This window comes from Polypterus senegalus, chromosome 1 (assembly GCF_016835505.1).
Source record: "Polypterus senegalus isolate Bchr_013 chromosome 1, ASM1683550v1, whole genome shotgun sequence".
Classification (NCBI taxonomy): Eukaryota; Metazoa; Chordata; class Cladistia; order Polypteriformes; family Polypteridae; genus Polypterus; species Polypterus senegalus.
This window is the reverse complement of record NC_053154.1, coordinates 81926726-81951604: the sequence shown is the minus strand read 5'-3', so window position 1 is coordinate 81951604 and position 24879 is coordinate 81926726. Positions and strand designations below refer to the sequence as shown.

Genomic DNA, 24879 nt, shown 5'->3' with positions numbered 1-24879 from the left:
ACTCTCCTCCACAATACTCATATACTAATCACTAATCACAATAATAAATCACAAATACAATCCTCCAGTTCCCAGACGTGTTGCCACCCTTCCACCCAGCTCAGCTTGCTGTCTGGGAGTTCCCATAGTTCTTTTATCTCTCCTGACCCGGAAGTGTTCCTAATCCCCAGTCCATGTGACTCTCAATCACTTCCGGGTCAGGTACAAGTTCTTTTCTTCACCCCGGAAGCACGTCATTCCTCTTGTCCACGTGTGCTTCAGGGGCGTAGGGAAAATATCCATTGCTCCTCCCTGCAGCGTCCCCTAGTGGCCCCCATGGCATCCAGCAGGGCTGCGCATAAAAACTACATTGTCCATGATGCCCTGCTGGTCTTCTGGGGACCTCCATGCTGCAAGGAGGGCTCCACCTGGCAGCTTGGGGGTATTGGCCGGGATAAACGGCCGACCAACTTCCACAGTATTCCCCTCCCAGCGACGAATTATCATTCGGAGCGGCCTGCCCCGAGAGGGAAGTCTTCCTCCAAGAGGACGTCCTGGTTGAGCCTTGATTGACTCGAATATCTTGGTCCCTGGAGAACCTAGGGGGAATATTAGTCCAAACCGACATCTTGTCCCCCTCTCTCCAAGGACAGTTTTGCCAAATATGGCCCAACCTTTGGCATCTGTAACACTGCCTCTGTCCTGGTATTCTCCCCCTGCGGGACTGAAAACAATTAGGAAATATTAGGTCCGCCCCTTGTCTGGCTGGGAGTGAAACCCCTGCTGCCTCTCCTTTTCCTTTCTTGTCAGGAGACCCCTGTTTTACTTTAGAAGTCTCCTGTTTGATCTGAGGGTTGTCTACAATCTGAGTCTCTCCATTAGATAAAGAGAGACTCTTCACTGTCTGCACCCCTCTTGTCTGCCCCGGATCGATTAGCCCTTCCGCCGACCACTCGGTTAACTCTCTTGTAGGGCACGTAGTGTACTGGCACCCACTATTTATTAAAAGCGGGCCCGGCTTACACTGCGTCCCTCTTGTTTTATATACGGTACGGGTTTCACATACCTGTACCACCACATCATGACATACGGGAGGCTCCCCACCAAATTGCCGCACATAGTCCCTCACCTTCGCCAACGGCTCTTTGGTTACAGCTCCCAACTACCCGACGATCTTCTCTATGCTTGTCAGGACTTGTAAGAAACTTACTACAAGCTCGAGAAGTTTCTCGAGTTCCCGCAAGTCCATATTAATGTTTACTTCGGTCGGCAGGAGACTTACTTCCTTGTTCGTCATACCTGCCGACCGGGAGCCAATGGGCATGTCTGCTTCTGGCACATGCTCTGGAGTGTCTCGTGGAGGCTTCTGGGACTTGGAGTTCTTGGAGGATTGGGTTGCCTCTTTCGGCAGTCTGTGGTCTGTCTTATTTAAATTTATAACTTCCCAACTAGACATTTCCCGACCCTCCTTACCTTTTTGTGGGGTGAGCGGTGCCTCGCTCGCCTCCCCCTTCCCCTTCAGAATATCCAAGTCCTTTTCTTCGGGTACGAAGGCGCAAACAGCAGGATGCGGACCTCCTCCTACCCAGAAAGCACCGGGATCGCTGCCGTGTCCCTCATCGGCTACCGTCATGCGGAAGTCAGCTCCTAAGTGCTCTGGCTTAGAGAGGAGCATGCCGTTGTCTTCAGGGCAGTTTTCTTTTTCCCTCGGAGCCTCCAGGTGATCATCTCCGAGGTACATGCACGGAACAAAATGAGTTATAACAAACGGGTTGTTAATGACGTTCCCGGCATGTACCTCAGAGTGATCGTTGCCTCCTGGAGGTTTCTTGAAAGGAAGCTCCTTAACTCCTCCCGAGCGTCAGCCATTGCACACAGGTCACTCCCGCTGGCGATATTGCTCTGCTTGCCCTTCCTCTTCCCCATTTTGGACTTAGATTTTTCGGGGTTTGGCGATGTTGTGGTGAGTCCTGATGCCGTTGTCTTTTCGGGGTTCTCTGCCCACAGAAATTTTTTGTACAGGTCCTCCGCAATAGACACTGGAGAATCCTGCCGACTACACCACTGAGGTAGACAGGGGCCCTGTCCACGACTCCAGACACCAGATAAAAGTCCAAGTTCTGACTTTATTTAATCACCACAGTGCACAAAGCACACTCTCCTCCACAATACTCATATACTAATCACTAATCACAATAATAAATCACAAATACAATCCTCCAGTTCCCAGACGTGTTGCCACCCTTCCATCCAGCTCAGCTCGCCGTCTGGGAGCTCCCACAGTCCTTTTATGTCTCCTGACCTGGAAGTGTTCCTAATCCCCAGTCCATGTGACTCTCAATCACTTCCGGGTCAGGTACAAGTTCTATTCTTCACCCCGGATGCACGTCATTCCTCTTGTCCACGTGTGCTTCTGGGGCGTAGGGAAAATATCCATTGCTCCTCCCTGCATCATCCCCTAGTGGCCCCCATGGCATTTATGTGTTACACTGATGTATTATCGTAAAAATTGAGGACAGTGGATCATTAGCTTTGACTATCACAACACAATTTCTGTGGCTTCCCCATTAGAAATTCAAGTGCCACTATTTAAGACTTGTTAAGTTTGTAGCACCACAAACTGAAGAGCTGAGTTCTCCCTTAATGTTTTAAGGACCACAGTCAAAAAGGTGGGGTAGGATGGGGTTCGGTTTACAGTGCCATGACTATGGGCTGAATGTTGACAGTGTGGAATGAATACCAAGATGAGAGATGATACGCATCTAAAAGTGCTGCATTCAATAGCAAAAAATCAGTGCTTGCTAATCATTGAGCTTTGCATCTTCCTTAAGCTTAACCAAACTTTCTCTTTACATTTTACAACATGATCGGGTCTCTTTTTCCTGACTAGAACACCACCCCGTCATCAGTCATCATTCCACCTTATTGGTTAGTAGTGCTATTCGAGAGGCCTATCCACTACTTCTGCTGTGGCCTTCATTTGCTAAAGCGTGCACAGAACATTAAGTTAGCATAATATTACTAAATTAGCCACAGTACTTGTTGAAGACAGATAACGGAAGAATTTAAAAATATTTGCTATTTATTGCTGTACATGTACTTTTAACGCCCTTCCTCTGTATTCACATGTGTCTGAACCTTTCTTCATCACCATTTCCTTTTCTTGAGCATGCTCCCATAAAGCCTGTTCTTCAGACTCCATCATTATATTCAAAGTGCCTTTCTGACTTCCTGTCTCGTTTTATACTTTCTGTCTTTGAAGGCAGCTCTCTTAACATGTGCTTTTACTAAACCGTGTGTGTCTCACACTCACTCTTCCTCTTTCAGCACAAAACCCAAGCCAAACTGACCAGCCACACTAAAGCCAAACTAACCAATTGTTATTGCTCTGAAGGACTAGACACACACTAATCAAATTTCATACACAATCAAATCTGTCAAGGTTTTTTGAGATTTTGGAATCTTTAGTTTTTCAGTTGTGGGGTTACCCCTAAATCTATCTATCTGTCTATCTATCTATCTCTCTATATATAAGATCCAATGTCTGTCTGTTGGTCTGTCTGTATGTCTGTCCGTTTTTCATGAGAGAACTACTTAACGGATTTAGATTGGGTTTTTTTCTATAATTTGCTTGAACATTCCGGTTGATTTTGCGACTTCTCTCATCACTCTAAGTATCATAGTTCCCTTGAGGTACCAATTTATTTGCATGAATCTGAGATAGACGCAGCAATCTGAGGGGAGGGGTGGTGGGGTCCTCCTCACTCACGCACCAGCCTCGAGGCATATCTTACATACACTTAGCTAGTGAATGAGAGAACTACTTAATGGAATTAGATCAGGCTTTTTTCTAAAATTTGCTTGAACATTTCAGTTAATTTTGTGACTTTTCCCATCATGCTAAGAATCATTGTTCACTTGCAGGAGTGATATATTCAAGCTAATCTGAGACAGAGGCTGCGGGCAGAGGGGAGAGGGAAGTGTGACGTCAGGAGTAGGGAGCCGGGCAGGGCCCTCCTCGCTGTCCTGTTTCACTTCTACGTGGGCTGAGCTGCAGGGGACGGGTATATATACAGTATTCACACACACACATACACACACATGTATATATATGCAGTATATACTGTGTTTCCTTGAAAATAAGACTGGGTTTTATATTAATTTTTGCTCCAAAAGATGCACTAGGGCTTATTTTCAGGGGATATCTTATATTTATTCATATACAACACTATACATTTATCCAAATACAGTCATGTCATCTTCTGGAATATCTTCATAACTCTCCACAGTTAAACCCTGAATTCCAGCCTGAATTTCTTGCTACTCCTGCCGCTTTTAGGATCCTCCAGGATCGATGTGCATGCTTCGATGTTTGATTAATGGTTCGATGTGGCGAAGCAAAATGCCGACATACAAATGTATTCATGTTGCCTTTATATTTAGCCATTGCTTATTCCTCAAAGTTATGATACGATACATTTACAGTCTCACATACCATCTTCTGTGCCATCTTTTTTTTTTTTTTGTACCTTACAATACCATTAGAATGTACAGTGGCATGTATGAGCCACAAAGAAAAACATTACATAATGAAAATGCCTGTTTTGTGATTAAAGTGGAAATTTCGGCTTTAAACTCGAAATGTCCAATTTAATCTTGTAGTTTACTTTATCATTAAAGTAAACCATCGTAAACGTAATCTTAAAACTGACCCAGTTGTTAATCGCAACGCACTTCTGGGGCTTCCTCCTGACCTGACAGCAGCTGTAAGCAGAAATCATCACACAGAACACATTAAATTTATAATATTCCAGCTCTCTGCACATTTAGAATTCTTAGATTTATACTTGATATCACTTTCATGATGAAATGCATTAAAATATGTATGTTACATTTACAGATAAATTGTTAACTTTGTTTAAACACGTCCCTTGTGATCCCTGCCTGGAGTTTGTATGTTTTCATGGTGGGTTTCCACAGTGTGCTCAGTTTTCCATCCAAAGACATGAAGGTTTGGGGATTTGGTGAAGCTACAATGATGCCAGTTTATGTGTGTGCTTGTGTTCACCCTGCAATGAGCTGATGCCCTGTCCAGGGATTTTATTTCTGTCTTTCGCCGATGCTGCTGGAATGGGCACATTCCTGAATTGATTGATATAATCATCATCAACATCCTTTTCAGAGACATTGTTGCAAGGTGTCCTCAGAATTTAATGGATGTTTTCGGGTACTTGTGTCACATCATGTGAAGTATAAACCTGGCCTTAGGCGCTTTACTTTTCAGCTGGCGATCTTGACTAGGGCTTATTTTTGGGGTAGGGCTTATATTACAGAGCAGCCTGAAAATCATGCTAGGGCTTCTTTTCGGAGTAGGTCTTATTTTCAGGGAAACACAGTATATACAATTGAACACTGCAAGCAGCAAAGCATCACTGTGCAAACTGATGCTGGGATCTCACAGAGAAACAGGGCTGTTCCTCACGTATAGAACACAGAAGAGGAGGGCATTTTATGTAGTTTATTGTATTTTATTTTCACTTGTTCTTATTTGTACAGTGCTTAAAACGCTGAGTTCATTCCATGGGAATGAACAGCCTGCAAATATCAGTGCTGTGTGTGATACACCCTCCAAAGCTTTGTAATAGTACAAGATTACAGGTGAAAGTTTTACATTCAAATCTGACTGAAGCTATCACATTTACATGATCTGCTACAGGATAAAATTATATTTATGCACAAAATTCCTATTATTCCTACTAATTACATTTTTATTACTTACATTTTTCTTCAAAAGAATAGTTTCCTCTGTAATTGCGTTTTGTATTGACCATCACCAAAAGACAAATCACTAAAAAAAAGCAAGAATTCTTGATCGATGACAGGAATGTTTTACTTATATGCAATTGTGTATAGCATGTTCAAGATTGGGCGGCGTGGTGGAGCAATAAGAAGGCAAGGGTTTGCGTCCTGGGTCCTTTCTGTGTGAAGTTTGCATGTTCTCCCTGTGTCTACATGGATTTTCTCTAGTTGTTGAAGTTTTTTTTTACAGTCTAAAGACATGCAGGATAGGTGGGTTAGCAACGCTAAACTGGCCGTGGTGTGTAAGTATGTGTGTTCACCCTGCAGCGGGTTGGCTTCTTGTCCATTGATTGTTCTTATTTCATGCCCTGTGCTTACTGGCTCCAGTTCCCTGAAACCCTGGGTCAGGATTAAGCAAAATAGTATGGAAAATTCATGATTAAGGAGCTTCAGTGAACTAATAATATTAGCCCCTAAGTGAAAAACTATTTTATTCAGAAAAGTACTCAGCTACTTACTTTAACTTTAAAAATTGCAGTCTCCCTTTCACGCACCTTTAAATCCCCCCCTCTCTCTTTCTGACCACACCCCCCAAACTCCAACAAAAAAATTAATCCTTCTGTTATTTACCTACTGTTGTATTCTAAGCGATCAAAAGCCTTTTCTAAGATCCGGCCTGTCACTTATACTTGAACATTTCTTATTACTCATGAAATCATAACTACCAGTACATCTAATTTAGGGATGTACATCTATCATACTTTAAGCATCGTTAAAATAGCAAAGGGGATTGATATGAAGACATTTTACAATCTTCGTTCCCATGAAGCCAATAGCAGGTTTTGGCACTATCCTCCAACTTAGGCATGACATTCAATCAATCTATATTCTAACTTTTGTGAATTTCACTTGCACTACAGCCTGAAAACTTCACTACTGTTTGATGTCTTTTCTTCAATTGCTTCACCATTCTTGCTTCCAGGGGGGCAATTACAATGTAGTTTGGTATGTAGGTGATTGAAACGCCTCTAATTCGTGAGATTTTAAATACTGTTTTTATAAGGGTTTAGCAGGTGAAAACGGTATACTGGTGTTGGTGCAGTGCATATCTGCATTTGTGTCTCTGTTGGTACTATCATGAAACAAGTGTATTGACCGATTCATGTGAGAGCATCGTAAAGCATAAACTTAGGCATACAGCAACAGCTGACCTTTTGCCAAAACAACAATTCCCATGATCCTTTGCTACCAGGAACGGCGCTTTGCGTCACTACTGCTTACACTACTGTTCATGGGAAATGAAGTTCATACTTCCCCAAATTTCTCGAGCTCAGCCCACCTTAGAGAAGTCATAAACTACATTTCCCTTGAAAGCTATCAGTGCGGATAAGGGGGGAGAAAGCGGGCTTTCGAGCCGGTCTCGTGATGACGGCAGCTGGCGACGGGAATGTTGTTGTGAAGATGGCGGATGAAGTGGGTGACGGAATCCGCTCCGGGCCGCCGCTGCCGAGAAATAGTTCGAGTACCGGCTCAGCCGGTCTCCCATCTCCTGGGGTCAGTTCAGGGCCCAGACTAGTACGCATTGTCAAATCGGATTCGGGGTATGGATTTAACGTTAGAGGCCAGGTGAGCGAAGGGGGTCAGCTCCGGAGTATCAACGGCGAGCTATACGCACCGCTGCAGCACGTCAGTGCCGTACTGCCCGGGGGAGCCGCAGATCGAGCTGGGATCTCCAAGGGGGACCGCATTCTGGAAGTGTAAGTATTTTGGTATGCATGCATAGCATTCATTGATGACCGCTGGATGTTTGAAATCAGACTGTATTCTTTTAAAGTTATTGCAGCTCAAAGGGGATGCTTCACAAGTGACACTCGTTAGTTATCTCACATTTAGGTGCAACGTTTAAGTAACTAATGCGTTAAGTAAAACGGAACCAAAAAATGATTATTAATTTAACTTGGGTTTGTTTTATGCATTACGTCTTCGAGATGCACCCAGACAGTTAATGGCTAGTGTGTTATCGCAGATGGGTTGCTGATTTATGTTAAAATTTCTGGGCTGTGCACCGCCTGCCCGCGAGCCCCAATAGCTTGTCTTTCAGTGTCTCGTGCGCAGCTCCTTGCACCCCGATACAAGAAGGCATTCATGGTGGCTTCGCAAGCTGTCATCGAGCTTGGCTTGCCAACAGCTGCAACTACAGGCATTCCGAGCCCTGTGAAATCCAGCCAGCCACATGCTTGTATAACAGCACTCCTTAAAATGCATTTCGGCAATGGTCGCCATTAAATTGATGCTTCCTCCTGACATGGCCAAATATATATCTAAGCAGCCTAAATTTTGCCTATGTTTTTCACTGCCCAAGTAGTTATATTCATCTAAATGCTGTAAGTCGAGCCATCAGTGGCTGCTTGAGTATATCATCATTATGATGACAGTGGTAATTAGATAACCTACAGTTACCTTTCCACCCAGTGTTCACAGTTAGTATAGAGCAGCTGGTATTTACAGTATGTGAATTCCTACACAAAGCATTGTTTTGTAGACTTGGACAGAGGTGGAGGGGAAAGTTGTCATTAGAAATATGTGTGAGGAGATATAGTGTATTTGTGGGTAACGTTTTTTTTTTAGTATTAGATATTTTGGAATTGTAATATTTCTAAAAGGTGCTATGTAAAGTAACCTTTAATTACAAAAGCAAGTGTTTTTAGTTATTTTCAAAAATAAGAATTAATGGATATTTTGTTAGCTATGCTTTAGGTTTCCTGTTCATTTTCCAATCCCATATACCAGAACCAGTCCTGATGGTTACAGGTACTTTTCCAGTCTTTTGCAAACCCCTTTATCACTATGGTCCAGTTTAGAGGCACCAGTACATTTATCAAGATTTTTGTGATGAAACATGCCTGACACAGAAGGCACCCCAACACACAATTAAGCTAATATCTGGTCATACGAGGTAATGACATTCAATGTTTAAGTAGTACTTTTTAAAGTTTTATTTTTGTCTTTTCTTCAGGAAGAAGCACAATAGTAAAACATTAAATATGTGGTATTTTCTCTGTGTCCTAAAAAGTGTTCGTATTGTAGTATTTACCCATGTCCAAGCTGAGCTTTCCATAATTTTTTTAAGAGAAGTGTTTCCAGCGTTTCAGTCTACTAGAATGTCCAAGTGTTTACAAACAAAATTGTGTAAAATATCTCTTCGGGATCAGTCAGTGAGAGAGAAAAAATGCAAATAGAAATAATATAAGCATTATTGCATTTTGTAGAACTGATTTTTTTTTTGTCAAAACAAGCTTGGATTAAAGTTGAGAATGCCTTTATTTATTTATTTATTTTCATTCTTATGGAAAAAAAAATGTGTGCATCTCTTTGTCCTTTAGACAGAATGATCCCTGCCAGAAAGAACTGATTATTGTATTCTGGTATTTCTATGCAAATTGCCATCAGCAAGTGTAAAAGGCTGCCTTAAGACTTGTTTATTTTTAAACACACACCAATCTGATGATTGTGATCACTTCCATGGCCCATTAAGAGTTGTGTCACTTTTTCCTGAGCCTAGCCCACAGTCAATAAAATGTCTGGCCAATTAAGTCATTTATTAAGCCAAGTTTGCCACTTTTTGCTTTATACTGTAACTCATTGACATGAAAATAATTAAAAAGCTTCTCATCATTTATATACATACAATATTCCTTTTGCACTGCAAGTATTATGTTTTTCAAATGTTTTATGCAACCTTAATGACATTGTAAAGTATGTATGTTTAGTGCAGCTCTGCCAGGGGTACAGTGGGCTTGAGACAAGATGAGGGCTCAACAGTTGCCATATGCCAAAATAACAAGCTTCATTGTTAATGGACAACTTTTTTAAGATTCCAGAGTAATTAACCTCATACCACTTAGGACCATTCATTCTGTAATATATGCCTGGAGCAATGTGCTAATTAAAATGCTATGCACAGTTTAACATGACTGTCTCATTTCCCCAATCCTATATTTGACACCTGCGGGTCCCATTAGGGCAACTATGGGACTTTGATTTTTGTGGTCTAGCAGACCTTTTACAGCAACGAGGAAAAGGTTCAGAAGTGAAGTGGAAATGGCAGCTTCCAAAGCTCTTGATGACTTAATGACATTATGCTATTGTCCCTTACTCATCCCTTACTCCAAAAGAGACTGCAAAGGTATTTTAGATTTTAACCACAAGATAGACAATGTATTTTCCTCTCACCTCTTAACCATTACTCTTTGAGCATACACTCAAAAAGTAGCTTAGGCTAGCTCTAGATAGTCCTCAGGATAATGTGCAGTCTTTACATAGAAAACATCAAGTGCAAAGCACTTTGTCAGCAGTGAGCTGTTTTTTAAATGGTTTTATTTATTTTATTTCAAAAGTGAGGATGCATGTATACGCCGAAATGTAAATTGTAAGATAAACACAGGTTGATTAATTAGCTAAACCTATGTAAAGAGCTCTTGAGTTGTCCTAACTTCCTAGAAACTGCCAGAGGATGACGTTCGGACAGAGTTCAGCATGCACATCCTGGGAAAGGCTGACTGTTTCGGAAATACTGGACATCAATGAACTAATAAAAAGATACCGATACAATGCGTGATGTAATACACAGATTTATAAATTTTCCCTCAACTCTGTGTAAGGCAATGTTAAAATACGCTGAATTCATGCAGATTGGCACACACATAAAAGTCAACATCCCAAGTGTGGATGATCAAGCATGTTTGAATCACAAATGATATGACCACCTGTGTGTTAATACAGTGATATCTGCATACTGTACTTTAGTAGCCAACATATTAATCTGAAGATAGACAAAGCTTGGTTGATGAATGATACCGAAATGCCACACAGTTACTCTGAACTTTGCATTCAGTGAACCCTTAGAACATCACCATTACATTTTAAAAGGTTGGGAGGTTCAAGAGATTAATGGGGTATTGGATAAATAGAGCCTCACCAAGGGTTGGGTTTATTGGGAATGATGCAGTGCACCAAATACCAAAAAAAAAATTCCAGAGAAAGGAATAGCATGGCACAGTGGAAAATGATTGGTAACACTAGAAGGGTGAATGTGACTACAGAAGCAGTGCAAGATTACTGTGGCTAGTTTCAGTAAGAATGTTACTTTATGAGGCATTTTCTGAAAGTTTGGCTGTAGATCACCCATCCATTCAGCCTGCTTTTACCTGGGCAGGGTTGTGAGGTAGCTGGAATCTGTTCCAGCAAGGGTGTGAGGCAGGATCAATCCCTGGAGCATTCAGTTTTAAATAAACATGCCCATTATCAGGCTTTACTCTCATTTGGGGTATGTTTCTCAATCTTTACATCTCAGTGTTCATTACAATGTTACTTATGATATTGCAAAATGGCAACAATTACATTCAGCTTAGCATACAATCTTACCTTACTGTGCTTTACGTATTCTACTTTGATAATGATTATTATTATTGTTTTTATGGTGAAGCCTTAGTGTTAGTTTCAGAAAATGACAAAATGTAATTATAATTGTCAACTTATGGCAACGCCTGCTGTAAAATCTCAACATCATTTATTCTCAGATGTGAATTCCTACTTCTCACTGGGTCAGGGACTAAGATGTATTGCAAATACTTCTTAGGTTGTACTCCGAGGTAGGACAAATTCTTATCTTAGTGTGACTTTTACTGCAATTCCTATTAGTAAATCTGAGGCACTTTATAAATAAGGACCCTGGTCTATTGCCTCCATTTGACACATGCATTCTTTAGTGCTTCTGGGTGAAACTGTTTAAATTACAGTTTTAGGATGTAGTAATTTCCTGGACAGTGTTGAAAAGTGAAAATTAGATATTGGCTTTCATTATTAGTAATTAAAATACAAATTAATATTTAATCATATAGACCAGTGTCTCTGTCTTTTTTAAAGAAGTGTGACATGCTAACTTAAAGAAAGAAAGAAAAAACAAGCCCTAACTTTAGTCAAAGTCAAAGCAAACTTTGTTATCTCAACCTAGTGCTGGGCAGTATGACGAAAATTCTATATCACAGTATTTTTCAAAATTATAAAGGTTTCATGGTATTCAACGGTATTTTTTTCCCCATGCATGAGTGGATGTTAACCACATTTTCCACTGCGATTACTGCAAGAAAAACCTATACCACTGTCATTAAAATTGTACATTGTACCAAAAAAAACAAAACATTTTAATGTGCACACAAGTATTAATACAAGTTTGCATGGCCTCATAATGTGATAGTTTTCAAGGGGGTGGCACTAATAAAGAGAAGGAATCGCATTGCATGACAGATACAGTCAAAATATAGAGCCTTTTTATTGAACAAATTTTGCAAACAACTTAAACTAAAATTTTGACAACAAATTTTCAACCATCCAAAGAGGCATTTAAACTTAGTAAAATATCCAGAGGTGCTTGTCAAAAGTTGTATTGCACTGAACATTTCGTAGAAAAGGAATAAATAGTAAATATTTTTTGTAAACCAACTACACTTTCTGTTAATGTTAACAGTCTCTATCCACTGACATGTTGAAGTGACTTTTTAAACAACTTTACCATCATTAAACTGCATAATATTTAAACTAATAAATAATAATAAAATAAATAATAGTGCAACTTCCAGTAATAACACTATTAATTCAAGACTTCAAGCCCAGGTACAATACATACTGTAGTATTCACCAAATAAAAATAAAATAGAATAAAACAAGCGTAACTAAGTGATGACATCTTTACCAACTGAACCATCATTAAGGCAAACTGCATTAATATGGACCTTGCTTCAAGCTAAGCTATATACATAAATAATAAAACTGCAACTTGCATTTATAATGCTATTTGTAGTATAGCCCTATGGAAGCGTATTAGGGCCATGGTGAAGGTAAAAAAAAAAACTATATTGAGAATAAAGTTGACATTTCCACTTTATTCTCATAGTTTATTTTGTCATTAAAGTAGAATGTCGTAAACTAAACTTCATCCTAAAATTAATGTTTAATTTACTAGGTTTTCTCAAACCCCGTCACAAGTTAATGTAGCACATTAAATGCTTTGTGTTAAGTGTTCCCCGACCTAGTTGTTAATTGCTACACACTTCTTAAACTGACTTTCTCCGCACTAAGAGCAGGCACAGGCAGCGATCACTGCACAGAATACATTACATGATATTCCTGCTCTCTGAAAATTTAGAATGCCAAGATAAATACTTGATATCATTTTCATGATGAAATGCATTAAAGCATGTATTAAACATGCACAGTAGTGTGGCGGTAGTGCTGCTTCCTCACAGTAAGAAGTCCCCAGGTGTACATTCAGTGTAGAGAACTTTATGGCAGGTGTGATGAGGCTCCAAAAAACTGGATGTATGAATGGGTATCGTATCGTAGTTTAATTTAAATACAGTGGTATCTCGGTATACGTCCTTAATCCGTTCCAGATCCTTGGATGTATACCAAACAAATTTTTCCCATAAGAAATAATGGGAAAATGATTACTCTGTTCCCATGAAAAAAAAAATCCTATTTTTATTGGCATATTATACATTGATGGGGTTGTATAAAATAATTTAAACACAGCTTAATACTAAAATACATAAATACAAAAGCAATGAGATGAAATTAATGAAAAGTGAACCTCACTTTACTTTTTAATAACATCTTTGTTTTTCACAATTGTAGATACCAGGTACGCATACCACCTTCAAAGTTTTCAACAATCGATCCAAACTTACGTGAAAAAACACAAAATGACGTTTTGACGACGCGGGTTTGCTGCATGCTACCATCTGCTGTCTGGGAGCCCTTGAACCCTACACCGTTGGTAATGTTACCAATGAGCTTAGCAGGAGGCACAACAAAGCAAGGGGATGGTGAAAAGGTGCTTTTATTAAAACAATCAACAAAACAAGATGTTCAAATTAAAGTGCAGTGTCCAAAGTTCCAATAAATAAATAATCCATAAAATCTGGGCTTCTCAACAGGGGAGGCGCCCTATTTGCAGCTGACCTTCAGTCTGCCTACTTCAGCTGTTCAGTTCATCTCTCCGATCCCTGGCTCCAGTAGGCTCCTCCTGACAGCGACTTGGGCGCACATGCTGGGGAATACACTCGCCCAAGTCCTGACTCTCGCTGACTTTCGCAGCCTTACGCGGAGAGTCTGCCTCCTTCCAGTCAATCCCGCTCCATGATCACTCAGCTGGAGTGACCACTACTACTATTCCCCGGGTGTCGGTCCAACACCCAGGCTCCCTGCACTTGCTCGTTCTCCGGCACTGGCTCTGTCTCTCTCTCTCTCTCTCTCTCGCTCGCTCTCTCCACTGCTTTCTCCTGCAACCTCCCTCCCTCCCGTCCTTTCTTTCTTTCAGCCCCACGAACAATCACGAATGCAGATGGTCCCTCACCTGTGCACTTACATGAGAAACGCCCACATCACGAATCGCCCTGAGAACCGCCTCAGCCACACAACCACCACGCCCCCTCACCAAGTTGCGAGCACGGTGATTACTTATTTTAAAGCTGGCCTTTGGCAGGAGCTGTGGACCAGCTATACCCCATACGTGAAAATTCACAGAGAGTTACAGCGCGGGTTGTTCACTGAATGCTAGCAACTGGCGCACTGACACTCGTGGGCAGTTGTGGCTTTGTCTCAAGAGAGGTAAACAAGGTTAGCGTGCAGTGTTCTAGCACAAGAGTTGTATTCCAAACAAAGGTCGTATACCAAGCAAAATATTTTGCGTCCAAAAAGGACGTATACCAAATTGGACTTATTCCAAAGTGGACATTTATCGAGGTAAATGTTGGGTTCGTGATCTGGTGGTCGGAGACACAAACACAGAATTCAAGCATTGTGTGCGAGGCACGAGCAAATTCTGAACAGGGCGACAGCGCATCGCAGGCTGAATAGGAGTTATACATACACTAGCAGGGTTAATATAGCATAACAAAACCCCACATCCTACATGACTTTGAAAGGAAACTGAAGTTTCAGAGTAAACCTACCAGAAAAACATGCCAATTCAAGGCAGGGAACACCCAGGACCCCCTTGCTGCGAGGCAACAGTGCAACAACACCATGCCCCCTCATGATTAATACATGATTTAATGCATTTCATCATGAAAATGATATCAAGTATTTATCTTGGCATTCTGAATGTTCAGGGAGCAGGAATATTATGAAATGAATGTATTGTCTGTGGTGATTGCTGCCTGCGCCTCCTCTTGGTGCAAGAGGAAGTCAGTTTAAGAAGCACATAGTGATTAACATGGCTCAGAGAACACTTAATACAAAGCATTTAATGTGCTACATTAACTTATGACGGGTTTTGAGAAAATCTAGTACATATTCATTTTAAGGTGAAGTTTAGTTTACAATGTTCTACTTTAATGACAATTATGAGAATAAAGTTAACATGTCGACTTTAATCTTCACATAAACGGCAAGAATAAAGTAGAAATGTCGAAAATAAATTCAACATGTCGTCACACTATTACACAGTACCCAGGTACATTACACAGTATTGAAAAAAAAAAATAAAACAAGTACAACTTGGCTTGCAGTATTATCCAGTAGTATAGAAACAGTATTCACACATTTGAACATCTCCAGACAACAGACACAGCCCCTTTTTTTCGGCAAAAGTTCTTCTGTATCATCATGTTCAACTTTATTGTCTGCTACAGCTTTAGTTTTGGAATGTTCTCTGTCCATTTTCACCGTTCAATACCTCCACTAAAGCATGTACTCCGTTGCATGCGCGTTTAGCGCCACTAACGCATGTACTCTGTTGCATGCGCGTTTAGCGGTGCTGCAATGAAAAAGGTCCCCCCCTTAAACAGTTTCCTGCTGCGCCATGTTCCGAACCTTGTTAAGGCTATTTAAACCGATGTTACAGTATAAGAAAAATCCATGTCACAACAAAAATAAAAAACTTTTTTGGTATGAACTGGTATACCGTCCAGCACTATCTCCATATACAAATATACAGATAGATGAAATTGTGACGCTCAGGGTCCACAGTGTAACAACATGAAATGCAAATAATTTATTAAAAATAGAGTTAAATTTAAAATTAAAACACAAACAAGACAAAGAAGTAGTATCATAGTAGATGTTGTACAAGGATAACTCTGCAATATCTGTAGTTTAATTTTTGGAATCGTAGAAATAATTAACTACTTGTAAATGTACCTGCTTCTTGTCACCTGAGAATAGCTGTTACTAAAATAAATACTATAATAATCCATTGATATTGTAATGTCTTGCTTTTGACCCAGCATAGTTTCCAACATAGATTATTTCCTTATATGGTGCTTTTGGCAACTAGCTGTGTTCACCAAGTTTTTATTAAGTAACCATCACACCTGAAATTGCAAATACTTTCAGAGGCCAACTGCAAGTAGTGATGTAAGATATCTTCATTTTCACAATACAATGACACAGTCCTTTTCTTTTATTAAAGCTGTTTTTGCATCAAAAGTGCAGTACAAGCATACATACTTCTTTCTTGTATTCTTTAAATAGCAACATAATGTAATATTCATAAACTCAAAATCCAGTTTAGGGTTGGTGAAGGCAGACATGGCAGGAATCAGTCCTGAACAAGGCAATATGAGAGAACCACTTCTGAACACATATACATTTGTTCTGGCCATTTTAGAGTTGCCAATCATCCTGTTATGCATGTATGAAAAATGTGGGATGAAAAGTTGGAGGAAAAACTCATGAATGCAGACAAAATATATATCCTCAAGAAAGGGAATGACTGGGTGAGAGATTTGATCTTGGTATCCTGGGTATTGACTTTTTAAACACTTCATTTCTCCACAGTTTGCCTCAGTACTTGTAGTTAATACTTAGTCTAATAAACCAATTTCCTGCTTAGGCTTAACAACTACTACAGTGTATTTTAAGAGCTCATGGCTTTCATTTCAAGTGCCTGCTTATCACTGGAGAAGATTAATCTGTAGATAATATAAAAGTGTTGCACCAAAAATCTGGCAAAAACATGGATTTTAATGCTGTTTTGGAATAAATAAATTGAGGCTTATTTGGAAAGATACAAATAAAGAATTTCATTTTTACTTACTTCTATAGTACTAGGGTGTTGTACCGTGTTAGACATTATGAATGTAGAGAAAAGCCAAGCAAAATGCCACCTTTTATTGGCCCGAAGAAGGGGCCTGAGTTGCCTCGAAAGCTTGCACATTGTAATCTTTTTAGTTAGCCAATAAAAGGTGTCATTTTTGCTTGGCTTTTCTCTGCTTACTTCTATAATGTTAAGTCCATTTTGTTATCTGCATGCTGTTACTCTTCTAAAGAAGTAGCTAAAAGAAATGATTGGCCCTTAATTTAAAGATATATTTATTATATAATTATTAATGGATGCTACCTGCTTAAAATATTAAATATGGAATTAAAAAAATATCTGAAAATGCGATGTTGTGTATGGAATTTGTGTTCACCATCAGGTAGTTTGTGTGTATTGAAAGATGCTTTTACCAATAAAGTATTGACAAAGGATCTTAATTCCCATCCAACACCCACACTCAGATAGTTTATCTGATCAAACGCCCCCATTTGTTTTAAACTTGTAAATAAATTGCTTTTCTGCTCACAGTGAGAAAGCTAGATACTTTTTAAAACGCTGGGTATGTGCTCGTCATCTGTTATGCCCTTTTTTGCCATGAAATGTCATTTTCAGCCCTTCATAACTTTGACAGAAACAACTAGCATTCTGTTTATTGATTTACTGACTCTAGGGAATGTCTGTAAATTGTCTTCTAAAAACAAGTTTGAAAATCCATCCCTTATATGTAGAGAGAAATATGTAATTTTTTTACTGTTAAAATGTTTACACCAGTACATTCAGTATATACTCATACATAAGAGTCAGCATATATGGTAAAAGTAAATAAAAATATAATTAACATAAAATCAAACAGAAAATGGAACCTCTTGGAAACTAGTACTAGTTTTTTTTTTCAGATGCACTGCAGGTTGTAAGTATTCTTCTGTTTAGATTAATATTTGCCTGTGGTGTTTTGCAGAGTTGTTTTTAAGAGGGGAAGAACAAGGTGATTTTTTTTTTTTTTTGGTTTGCAGTTTTTGATTTATACATGTTTATATGCTTATGACCGCATTTCTGAAGAAATTTAACAAGTCAGCCAGGCAAAATAGATGTGCCCCTTTTTTGGGGGTTGAAGGGCATCCACGTCAGTAGTCAGAATAGAATTGACTTTTGACAAATGCAAGCACAAATGCAAAAGCATGGCGACCTCTTTAGTGATTAATATGCATAAGAGGGCATGGCTGTCTAAAGTGTGTATCAGTAATTGGCTGGTTTTCCTTTGAGAAATAGTGGCAACAGTTTACTACTGGTGGCATGCTGCTTTTGAGTGGATATGCTGAAAATCATGCATTGTGTACAGATTCTTTAAAGAAGTATGTTTGCCTGTAATTCAAGTTTATTTATTTGTGGGTAATTTAATTCTTAGTCTTTTGACACTGTTATATAATAGTTAAAACTGACATGTAGTCTGGATCAGTTCCAATTACTATATATATAATCAGCAGCAGATTTCATTATGGGAAGGATAATGCATCCTACCACACTGCAAAAAATGTTCAGAAATAGTTTCAGGAAAAGAGCAAAAAAAGTCAGAGTGTTGAATTGGCTTCCAAATTCCCCGGATCTCAATCCAGTCCAGTACCTGTAGGATCTTCTGGAAAAAGTCTCATCCATGGAGACCTTACCTCGCTACTTTCAGGACTTTAAGGATCTGCTGCTAACATCTTTGTGTCGGATACTACAGAACACCTTCAGAGGTCTTGTGGAGTCCATGTCTCATCCGGTCACAGCTGTTTTGATAGTAGGAGGGGGACCTACACAATATTAGACAGGTGGTTTTAATGTTGTGGCTGATCATTGTAAATTGTGTCTGTGGAGCTTGCATAGACTTTCTGTGTTTTCATTAGTTTCATCCATGAATTTTACTCATAAAGACATGCTTTAATGTTGAATAATGCCTCTAAATTGATCTGAAATAACAATATGCAAGTCCTTTGTGGTCTGCTGGCTTTGTCTGGGATTGTTCTCTGCCATCTTTCCCTCAGTTGCTAACAGAATTGGCTTCCTCTTCCTATGATTCTGAACTCTAGCAGCAGACATAGACACGAATAAGTGATAGGTATGTCATTGAATGAGAGAATTTAATAATACAGTGTATAAAAAAAAAATTCTAATGAATCAAATTTGCACTTATTTGTGAAAGGCTTTTAAAGAAGAAATGAAAATTATGTGAATACAGTAAGTTTTTTTTTTTTTTTTAACTACAAAACCATAGTGACTCATTTATGAAATACTCTGGAAAAAATACTGTATATCCCTCCCATGTACTGCTTTGTATTCAGTGTTATGAAGGCAGCATTTGGTTGTGATGCACATATTGATTCAAGAAAGAAAAAAATATGTGAGAGTTTTTATTTTGACAGTGCATAGCGTTGAAAAGGGTTAATAATCTGCATGAATAAATTGCAGTTCAATTTTAAAAAAGATTAAATTTTGAAGTTTTTGTGGATGTTACATTAAGCTAGTATTTTCAGTAAGCTTGCAATGACCATGTAGCATGTGATGTTTTCATCAGTGTCAATGATGTTATTTTATCCTATTTGGCTTTTTGGTTTTGGCTGTTATTTTCATTAGGCAAATAAATAAATTAGAATTTATCAGTATTTCATTAATATAATATATGGATGTTTAGGGAATAATTTAAAATAAAGTTTATGGAAAAATATGCATTCAACAGTCTGCTATAATTTTTGGGTTGACGCTCAAAACAAAATATAAATGATGACCTAACAAGGTGGAGTGAAGTGACTAGTTTAAGAGAACAGTGTAGTTTAGTGTGCAGTTAGCTAGACCTTGGGATCTCTCTTATGCATCAGGAGGAGTCAACTTCTAATTATAGGTCTTCTGTAGATCCATTCATGCTCAGCATAATTGTACATATCTTTTTTTAAATGACTGATGTTGAAAGAAGGCAGATTGAAGAGGATCAAAACATACTGTGCCATTGCTACTGGTAGCTTCTGCACTTTTAACAGTTTTTGCAGTATCTCCACTGGAAATAAATGGAAATGCAAGACACTGTGAAAGTGATTTTTCCGAATAGGGATGTACTTTTTGTGTAGTAACAAGTTACCATGTAATTAAATGGGGAATCATCATGCAACTGCATTATTGTTGCTTTCTGTTGCCTTCAGGCTCATTATAGGCTGAGATACAGAAGCAGGGTGCCCAGTGTTTTGTTTGATTTGGAAATACAGGTAGTCCCCAGGTTATGGACATCCGACTTACAAACGGGGCAGCAACTAGATGCATGCGCCTCAGTAACTGCCGCTCCGTCATCTTCAGCCTGGGGACGCTGCAAGTGGTGGCTGGAGGGGGGAGATTTCGCTGCTTGTGCAGTGTAGTTTCCCTCATGCGGCTGCCAGCAGCAAGTGGTAACCCATGGTCCATAGTCGCCGGAGCCACAGCTATCGCTCGTGTGGAGGACGGAGGCTTGATGGGGCGGATCGCTGCCCGCCCACTACACCGCCACAGCTACTGCTCCTGACAGGACGCAGGCTGGATGGAGCAGAAGGGGGAATTTCACTACCCTTTCATCACACAAGGCTGGCCCGTTCGTTCTCGGTGGGTGTCTGGTAATGCTGCAACAAGTTGTGGCTGAATAGAGGCCATTGAGGGTGAACGGGGCGGCGGGGGATAACATTGTAGTGTGCCTCGGATGGTTGCCTGTTGAATGGGAGTGGTGGTGGGCGGACACTGCAAGCAGCATACTGTAGTGGAGGTGACAGTGTGGTGTGTGAGTGATGAACCCTCCCTCGCCGCCCCTATTCATTTTCAATAGCAATATAATATATAATAATACAATATATAATACTGTTACGCACATAGCAGGAAGTTGTCTCTTGTCAGAACACCAGACATGTTGACGACGGGTGCATTCCTGCTGTGATAGCGTGTACAGTGCTGTGCAGAAAAGCTCATCTTAACCTTTTGTCTTCACCCTTCAAGAATGTCTCTGAAACCCAAATCTGATACAAGTGCTGGTGATACGGTAAAGAAGAGGAAAAACCATCCATCCATCCGTTATCCAACCCGCTATATCCTCATTGCAGGGTCACAATAAAGTAGAAATAATAATGAAAAGGTCAGAGAGAAGTGTAACTCATCATTCATTGGCAGTGAACTTGGTTACAGTCGATCAACAATAGCAATTATTAAAATAATGTATCTGTTCCAATTTACATACAAATTCAACTTAAGTACAAGCCTACAGTCCCTATCTCGTACGTAACCCAGGGACTGCCTGGTATATGAAAATGACACAAGTATAGTAAATGCTCCAATGAAGGCAAACTCATATTTAATTATTGTTATTTATTTAGATATGGCAGTTTGACTAGAGGTGTTGCCATAATAAACCTGAAAAAAGATTTTTGGGTACAGCCCATGATTGCTATTGACAATACTAATAAATTAACAAATCTTATCGAGTCTCCAGTTAATGACCTAGAAAATGCATCTTTGTACTGCTACAAATCCTAGACAGATGCCCACCTCTAAAAGGAGTGGTAATGTTGTCTTCAACCATCTAATTTCATCTCATCATCTCAAACTACTGTTCTTGCTCAGGAGAAACAGTAACTCTATTTTGAGGCTGTCCCAAGTAACTGAGCTTATCAACCTATAATGGAGTATCAGCCCAGCAGACTTGCAACAAAAACTAATTTCTGCTACTTGTACTCACAGTCTAATTCTTTCAGTCATTACTCACAGTTCATGACCATAGGTGAGGACAGGGATGAAAACCAAGTTCCTTTAAGCATAATTTATTTATTTGAGCCTTCACACTTCTTGTAAAGGCAGTATTTAGAAATGCTGTTATTATCTAGGCCAAATTAAATGGTAACACAATGGTAAATCCAAGATTAAGTGTTTTTTTTTGTCAAGTTGAAGTAAGCAAGAGTAGAACATGATTATTGCACCATTATGTTCCTCTTATATGCTGTTGTGTTTGTGTTTTCTTTTTTTTTTTTTTTGTTCCTCTTTCAGTCAGATGCTTTTCGGAGACTAAGCTGCAAACATATCCAAAAATAATGAGGAATGTATATTGTCTGTTATTTATTTATTTTAATGCAGTGCTTTCACACTTGTCTCTCTCTTAGGGTGTAAGCTATAAAATTTAGAACTGCACATTGCCACTTGAGTTCCTCCTCATTATGTCACATTCACACCAACTAAATAATGTAAAATAAATCCTGGAATTCTGTTAAGGTACCATGTACAATGTAATTGACTGTTGGTATTAATGTTTGTTTCTTTAAACCTTTATTTTGTCAGTGTGCTTTAAATTAACGTTTTCTGACTTAATAATTAATCAAAGCTATTGGTAAAGTCCTAAAGGCATTAAAATAATTTTTTGCAAATTTATTTAATTTACCAACAGTACGTTCTATTTCAAACTAAAGTTTTAAATTTTTAGTTCATGACTTAGTTTCAATCTTTGCATGCCACACGTTTATGGAGCTTGTAATTGTAGAATTTTTGTTCTTTTAGATGACAAGAGTCCACTTGAATAAGGATGAAAGAAACACAGATTGTTAGTACTCTATTTGTCCCCCGGTGAGAAATTTGACTTTTTACAGAGACTCAATACATAAAAAAAATACTATTATATTATGACAAAAAAGAAATCCCCTCTGAAATACACACCAGAATGACAAAAAAAAGAAAAAAAGAAAACTTCTTATTTAGCTAAAGATAAGAAGAGCAGTCACAGTGAGGCATTGTACAGGCATATTTTCACTGGTATATAAAGGAGCCCCAGTAGCGTTTCTTGATACACTTCTGCCGAATAATTCATTGGCTAAAATGTACTCCAAGTTAATGTGTCAGGGAGAGGACATGGAGCATAGTTCATATAGGTACTCAGTTTTGTTTTTATACTGCCTCCAGTGAATTGAGAGTGTGTCTTTTACTTGAGTCTGACTTTGTAATTATTTGGTTGATTCAGTGACAAAGAGGCTCGTTTTTGCTGATGTTAAGCTGCAGACAATTCTTTCTACACCAAGTAACAAAAGTTCTACAGTTGACTCCTAAACTCTGTCTCTGTATAGGGTGGCATAGCAATTCTCAGTGTAGAGATCTTTTTTCACCCTGCAAGTCTGACATGGTGCAATGATGGCTTCTGCCCTTGTAGATATTAATACTATTCCAGGTTGGGACTGAGAAATTGTAGGTGGTAAGAGCAAACCCTTTTTCCATCAATATTCTGACCTATCCTTCTGTCCTTAGTTGTCACATTGATATATATCAAACAATAGTATATAAGTATATATATATATATATATATATATATATATATACTTACTTACTAATAAAAGGCAAAGCACTGACCGACTGACTCGACACTAATTCTTCAACTTCCCGTGTAGGTAGAAGGCTGAAATTTGGCAGGCTCATTCCTTACAACTTACTTACAAAAGTTAAACAGGTTTCATTTCAAAATTCTACGTGTGACGGTCATAACTGAATCCTACTTATGTACATATATATGGCCATAGCCTGCAGCTCAGTCGCTGTGTGCGCAGAGTTGCGTCACCCATCACCACGCCTCCCACGTAGTTTGCTGCCTACCTATATTGCGTCCCCCATACCCCACGCCTCCCACGTAATTGAGTGCCTGCCCATGTAAGGCCGTCCGTCAGCAGCAATCCAATAGACATGCTGCCGCTACGAGGCTTTTGTCATGCCTAAGATGAATACGATTTTCGCGAGATACAAGTTTAGTGAGAAGACGCAAGATATAAACGAGACTTTGGATCACTTTGTAACGGAGTTAAAATTGCTGGTGAAGGACTGTGCTTATGCTAATGAAGATGAGATGGTCAGGGATAGAATAGTGTTTGGCACAAACTAGGCAAAAGTGGCAGAGAAACTTTTCAGTGCTGGGTCTGAGCTAACATTAAATGAAGCCGTGGACATCGCAAGATCGCATGAGATAGCACAACCACAGCTGAGAACCTTTGATGCATGTACTTATAGTGGCTCATGTGAACTGACTGTGAACGCAGTACGCACACAAAAAGCAACAGCTCCAAAGAGTGCTGAACAAAAAACGCATTACACAACAATTGAGAAGGCAACAAAAGAATATGAAGCGTGTGACGCATACAAGCATATTCATAAGTGCAGGTACTGCAGAAACAAAGCACACGGTGGAAAAAGTCAATGTCCAGCTAAAGGAAGACGGTGTAAAAAATGTGGTAAATTGAACCACTTCGCTAAAGTTTGCAGGACTGGGAAAGGTAAACCCGTGCATGCAGTGTGTGATGTCTCGGATAAAGAGGAAGACAAGCTGTTTATTGATGCAGTAAGAAAGGAACAACCTGCTGAATCTGAACAAGCCTTTGTAGACATATCAATAGGAAAGCAAGGTGTAAAGCTTAAGTTTAAATTAAGTTCATAGACACTCTGCCGCTAAATATTCGCAGGCAAATCCACAACTTAATATCGGGAATGCCTGTTAAACATCTTAGATTCACGAGTACCGATTTGGGTAGTGAACACTTCGATGAATGAAACCTGTTATCTTTACAACGGTTGACAAACACGTATTATAACTTGAACGCAACACATCCTCCAAATACGAACCTGATTAAAAGAAATAATGATAATCAAATCCTTGATGACAGCAACACTCATAACGGTCACAAAACAATTACATTGACAATCATGTTACACTATTTTTAAAATGTTTCCTTTTCTTTTTCAAAACTTCTTTAACACACTACTTCTTTGCTGCAAAGCGCGGGTATTTTGCTTATATATATATTACTTTTTCTGTTACTAAATAACTATTGTTTGATATATATCTATATCTATCTATCTATATATATCTATATATCTATGGAGGAATATTTCGGACAAAATGAAATAAATAAATAAATGCGTAAATAAATAAAAGTACTGTGAAATGTGAGCATAAATAAATAAATGTGTCATGAAATGAGAGCCTTAATAAA

At 39.2% G+C, this 24879-nt stretch overlaps 1 protein-coding gene across 2 annotated transcripts in view; it reads left to right on the top strand.

Moving 5' to 3' along the window:
- Positions 1 to 7169: 7169 nt before the first annotated feature.
- Positions 7170 to 24879, top strand: part of LOC120528132 (sorting nexin-27-like) — a 154797-nt gene continuing 137087 nt past the window's right edge. For both annotated transcript variants that reach the window (XM_039752191.1, XM_039752198.1), the window contains exon 1: positions 7170 to 7535. In XM_039752191.1, the coding sequence (XP_039608125.1) occupies positions 7204 to 7535 (332 nt within the window). In that variant the 5' untranslated portion in view covers positions 7170 to 7203. The remainder of the gene's footprint in view (positions 7536 to 24879) is intronic.